Genomic DNA, 6000 nt, shown 5'->3' on the forward strand with positions numbered 1-6000 from the left:
CCCAGGGCTTTTCCAACTGGAGCGATTCCCAGGATTTGCCATTCCCGAGGTTTGGGGGAGCCAGGATTGGCAATAGCCGGCGATCCCGGCCTCAGTTTCCCTTTGGAATTCCGGTGCTCCTGCTCCTCATCCAGAGGGGACCCCGGAGCTGGGAGAGCCGGGAATGTCCGGCTGGATCAGGGAAGGATCCCGGGAAACCTCGGAGCCGCTTCCCGAGCCTGAAGGGGCTCCAGGAGAGCTGGGATTTGGGATAAAGGGATGGGAAACAAGGAATGGCTTCCCAGTGGGAAAGGGGAGCTCGGGGAGGGATCTTGGGAAGGAATTCCCGGCCGGGCTGGAATTCCCAGGGAATGGCCGGATCCCTGGCAGTGCCCAAGGAAAGGCTGGAGCAGCCTGGGATCATCGGGGGAGGTGCCGGCCTTGGAATGGGATGGGATTTCAGCCCTGTGGATCCCAGCCAAAGCATTCCGGGATCCCATGAATCCCTCACCTGCAGTGGCCCCATTCCCAGATCCCATTCCCAATCCCATTCCCAGTTTCCCGGTGCAGGAGGAGCCTTGGGCTGAGCCACTCCCGGGGCCATTCCTGGTTCCCGTTCCCAGTTCCCCATTCCCATTCCCATTTTTCCATTCCCTATATCCCGGTTCCCATTCCCACTCCCATTCCCAATCCCCATTCCCAGTTCCCAATTCCCCATTCCCAGTCCCTTATTTCCCATTCTCTATATCCCATTCCCAGTTCCCAATCCCTATATCCCGGTTCTCATTCCCAATCCTATTCCCACTTTCCCGGTGCGAGAGGAGCCTCAGGTGGAGCCGCCCCTGGGGCCACTCCCAGTTCCCCATTCCCCAATCCCATTCCCGTTCCTATATCCCAGTTCCCTTTCCCACTCCCAATCCCATTCCCATTCCCTATATCCCAGTTCCCTTTCCCACTCCCAATCCCATTCCCAGTTCCCTATTTCCCATTCTCTATACCCCAATCCCCATTCCCAGTTCCCTTTTCCCTATATTCCGGTTCCCATTCCCTATATTCCTATATCCCAATATCCCAATCCCCATTCCTGGTTCCCAGTTTCCCATTCCCTATATCCCTATATCCCTATATCCCAGTTCCCATTCCCTATATCCCAATCCCATTCCCGGTTCCCATTCACTATATCCCGGTTCCCATTCCCTATATCCCAATATCCCCAATCCCCATTCCTGGTTCCCAGTTTCCCATTCCCTATATCCTTGTATCGCTATATCCCATTTCCTATATCCCTACATCCCTACATCCCTATATCCCTATATCCCATTCCCTACATCCCTACATCCCTATATCCCTATATCCCTATATCCCTATATTCCATTCCCTATATTCCTATATGCCTACATCCCTATATTCCTATATCCCAACCCCATTCCCTATATCCCTATATCCCATTCCCTATACCCCTATATCCCATTCCCAGTTCCCTTTTCCCTATATCCCGGTTCCCATTCCCTATATCCCTCTATCCCTGTATCTCAATCCCCATATCCCAGTTCTCATTCCCTATATCCCCATATCCCTATATCCCCATATCCCCATATCCCAGCTCCCATTCCCTATATCCCCATATCCCCATATCCCCATATCCCAACTCCCATTCCCTATATCCCTATATCCCCATATCCCTATATCCCCATATCCCCATATCCCAGCTCCCATTCCCTATATCCCCATATCCTCATATCCCCATATCCCTATATCCCAGCTCCCATTCCCTATATCCCCATATCCCCCTATCCCCATATCCCAACTCCCATTCCCTATATCCCCATATCCCAGCTCCCATTCCCTATATCCCTATATCCCCATATCCCTATATCCCAGCTCCCATTCCCTATATCCCCATATCCCCATATCCCAGCTCCCATATCCCTATATCCCTATATCCCCATATCCCCCTATCCCCATATCCCAGCTCCCATTCCCTATATCCCCATATCCCCCTATCCCCATATCCCAACTCCCATTCCCTATATCCCCATATCCCAGCTCCCATTCCCTATATCCCTATATCCCCATATCCCTATATCCCAGCTCCCATTCCCTATATCCCCATATCCCCATATCCCAGCTCCCATATCCCTATATCCCTATATCCCCCTATATCCCCCTATCCCCATATCCCAGCTCCCATTCCCTATATCCCCATATCCCCCTATCCCCATATCCCAGCTCCCATTCCCTATATCCCCATATCCCCCTATCCCCATATCCCAGCTCCCATTCCCTATATCCCCATATCCCTATATCCCAGCTCCCATTCCCTATATCCCCATATCCCCCTATCCCCATATCCCAGCTCCCATTCCCTATATCCCCATATCCCCCATATCCCAGCTCCCATTCCCTATATCCCCATATCCCCATATCCCTATATCCCAGCTCCCATTCCCTATATCCCCATATCCCCCTATCCCCATATCCCAGCTCCCATATCCCTATATCCCCCTATCCCCATATCCCAGCTCCCATATCCCTATATCCCTATATCCCCATATCCCCATATCCCAGCTCCCATTCCCTATATCCCCATATCCCCATATCCCAGCTCCCATTCCCTATATCCCCATATCCCTGGATCCCATTCCCGCTTTCCCGGCGCGGGAGGAGCCTCGGGCGGAGCCGCCCCCGGGGCCGCCCCCTCGGGCTCGGCTCGGCTCGGGCTCGGCTCGGCTCGGGCTCGGGCTCGGCTCGGGGCTCGGGCTCGGCCTCGGCTCGGGCTCGGCTCGGGCTCGGCTCGGGCTCGGGGCTCGGGCTCGGGGCTCGGCTCGGGCTCGGGCTCGGGGCTCGGCTCGGGCTCGGGGCTCGGGCTCGGGCTCGGGGCTCGGCTCGGGCTCGGCTCGGGCTCGGGCTCGGGCTCGGCTCGGGCTCGGCTCGGGGCTCGGCTCGGGGCTCGGGCTCGGGCTCGGCTCGGGCTCGGCTCGGGCTCGGCTCGGGCTCGGCTCGGGTCTCGGCTCGGGGCTCGGCTCGGGCTCGGGCTCGGCTCGGGCCGCGGTAGCGGAGCGGCAGCGGCGGGAGCGGCCATGTACGGTCAGTGCCGGGAACAGCGCCGGGATCGGGATCATTGGGATCATTGGGATCATCGGGATCATCGGGATCATCGGGATCATCGGGATCATTGGGATCATCGGGATCGGCAATGCGCTCCCGCCTCCCCTCCCGGCCCCCCGCGCGTTCCGCTGTCCCCGCCCCCGGGACGGGCTGAGCATCCCCGGCCTGGGGGGCGGGGGGGACCCCAAATTTGTGGGGTTTTGGGGCGGTTTTGGGTCCGGAACCCCAAATTTGTGGGGTTTTGGGGCGGTTTGGGGTCCGGGACCCCCAAATTTGTGGGGTTTTGGGGCGGTTTGGGGTCCGGAACCCCCCAAATTTGTGGGGGTTTTGGGGGCGGTTTGGGGTCCGGGACCCCCAAATTTGTGGGGTTTTGGGGCGGTTTTGGGTCCGGGACCCCAAATTTGTGGGGTGGGAGCGGTTTGGGGTCCGGGACCCCAAATTTGTGGGGTTTTGGGGCGGTTTGGGGTCTGGAACCCCCAAATTTTTTGGGTTTTGGGTCCGGGACCCCCCCAAATTTGTGGGGTTTTGGGGCGGTTTGGGGTCCGGGAGCCCCCAAATTTGTGGGGTTTTGGGGCGGTTTAGGGTCCGGGACCCCAAATTTGTGGGGTTTTGGGGCGCTTTGGGGTCCGGGACCCCCAAATTTGTGGGGTTTTGGGGCGGTTTGGGGTCCGGAACCCCCCAAATTTGTGGGGTTTTGGGGCGGTTTGGGGTCCGGGAGCCCCCAAATTTGTGGGGTTTTGGGGCGGTTTGGGGTCCGGGACCCCCCAAATTTTGTGGGGTTTTGGGGCGGTTTGGGGTCCGGAACCCCCCAAATTTGTGGGGTTTTGGGGCGGTTTGGGGTCCGGGAGCCCCCCAAATTTGTGGGGTTTTGGGGCGGTTTAGGGTCCGGGAGCCCCCAAATTTGTGGGGTTTTGGGGCGGTTTGGGGTCCGGGACCCCCAAATTTGTGGGGTTTTGGGGCGGTTTTGGGGTCCGGAACCCCCCAAATTTGTGGGGTTTTGGGGCGGTTTGGGGTCCGGGACCCCCAAATTTGTGGGGTTTTGGGGCGGTTTTGGGTCCGGGACCCCAAATTTGTGGGGTGGGAGCGGTTTGGGGTCCGGGACCCCAAATTTGTGGGGTTTTGGGGCGGTTTGGGGTCTGGAACCCCCAAATTTTTGGGTTTTGGGTCCGGGACCCCCCCAAATTTGTGGGGTTTTGGGGCGGTTTGGGGTCCGGGAGCCCCCAAATTTGTGGGGTTTTGGGGCGGTTTTGGGTCCGGGAAACCCCAAATTTGTGGGGTTTTGGGGCGCTTTGGGTCCGGAACCCCCCAAATTTGTGGGGGTTTTGGGGCGGTTTGGGGTCCGGGACCCCCAAATTTGTGGGGTTTTGGGGCGGTTTTGGGTCCGGGACCCCAAATTTGTGGGGTGGGAGCGGTTTGGGGTCCGGGACCCCAAATTTGTGGGGTTTTGGGGCGGTTTGGAGTCCGGAACCCCCAAATTTGTGGGGTTTTGGGGCGGTTTTGGGTCCCGGACCCCCCAAATTTGTGGGGTTTTGGGGCGGTTTTGGGGTCCGGAACCCCAAATTTGTGGGGTTTTGGGCGGTTTTGGGTCTGGAACCCCAAATTTGTGCGGTTTTGGGTCCGGGACCCCAAATTTGTGGGGTGGGAGCGGTTTGGGGTCCGGGACCCCAAATTTGTGGGGTTTTGGGGCGGTTTGGGGTCCGGGACCCCCAAATTTGTGGGGTGGGAGCGGTTTGGGGTCCGGGACCCCAATTTTGTGGGGTTTTGGGGCGGTTTGGGGTCCGGGACCCCAAATTTGTGGGGTTTTGGGGCGGTTTTGGGTCCGGAACCCCAAATTTGTGGGGTTTTGGGGCGGTTTGGGGTCCGGACCCCCCAAATTTGTGGGGTTTTGGGGCGGTTTTGGGTCCGGGACCCCCCAAATTTGTGGGGTTTTGGGGCGGTTTTGGGTCCGGGACCCCAAATTTGTGGATTTGTGGGGTTTTGGGGCGGTTTTGGGTCCGGGACCCCCAAATTTGTGGGGTTTTGGGGCGGTTTGGGGTCCCGGACCCCAAATTTTGTGGGGTTTTGGGGCGGTTTTGGGTCCGAGACCCCCCAAATTTGTGGGGTTTTTTGGGGCGGTTTGGGGTCCGGAACCCCAAATTTGTGGGGTTTTGGGGGCGGTTTTGGGTCCGGAACCCCCAAATTTGTGGGGTTTTGGGGCGGTTTGGGGTCCGGAACCCCCAAATTTGTGCGGTTTGGGGTCCCGGACCCCAAATTTGTGGGGTTTTGGGGCGGTTTTGGGTCCGGGACCCCCAAATTTGTGCGGTGGGAGCAATTTGGGGGTCCAGGAGTTTTTTTGGGATCGGCTCCTCTTTGGGATTTCTGGAATTTTGGGGCTTTTTTGTGGGATTTTGGTTTTTCTTGGGTGGGATTTTGGTGGTTTTTTTTTTTTTTTAAATGGGATTTTGGGCATTTTTTTGGGTGAGATTTGGGGTTTCTTTGGGGTTTTTTTGTGGGTCGGGAACATCCCCAGGGAAAACCCCTCAAGATTTGGGGTTATTTTGCGGGATTTTGGGAGTTTTGGGGGTTTTTGTGAGATTTGGGGTTTTTTAAATTGGATTTTGGGGGGTTTTGCGGAGATTTTAGTGGTTTTTTGCGGGATTTTTTGGGAGTTATTTTGTGGGATTTTGGGGTGATTTGGAAAGCGGGAACATCCCCGGAGAAAATCCCCCGGGATTTGGGGTTTTGGGGGGAGATTTTTGGGGTTTTTTGTGGGATTTTGGGATTTTTGGGGTTTTTTGTGGGATTTTGGGGCTCTTTGGTGGGTTTGGGGTTTTTTTTTTTGTGGCTCAGGACATCGCCAGGGAAAACCCCTCAAGATTTGGGTTTATTTTGTGGATTTTGGGGAATGGGAACATCCCCCGGGAAAATCCGCAG

General features: G+C 56.9%; 1 protein-coding gene across 1 annotated transcript in view; it reads right to left on the reverse strand.

Moving 5' to 3' along the window:
- Positions 1-126: 126 nt before the first annotated feature.
- Positions 127-6000, reverse strand: part of EPHX2 (epoxide hydrolase 2) — a 29345-nt gene continuing 23471 nt past the window's right edge. The window contains exons 11-12 of the mRNA XM_048298361.1: positions 2701-3252; positions 127-171 (exon numbers count right to left, since the gene is read on the reverse strand). Coding sequence (XP_048154318.1) covers positions 127-171; positions 2701-3252 — 597 coding nt within the window. The remainder of the gene's footprint in view (positions 172-2700; positions 3253-6000) is intronic.

The sequence above is a fragment of the Corvus hawaiiensis genome, chromosome 3 (genome assembly GCF_020740725.1).
Source record: "Corvus hawaiiensis isolate bCorHaw1 chromosome 3, bCorHaw1.pri.cur, whole genome shotgun sequence".
In the NCBI taxonomy this organism is placed as follows: Eukaryota; Metazoa; Chordata; class Aves; order Passeriformes; family Corvidae; genus Corvus; species Corvus hawaiiensis.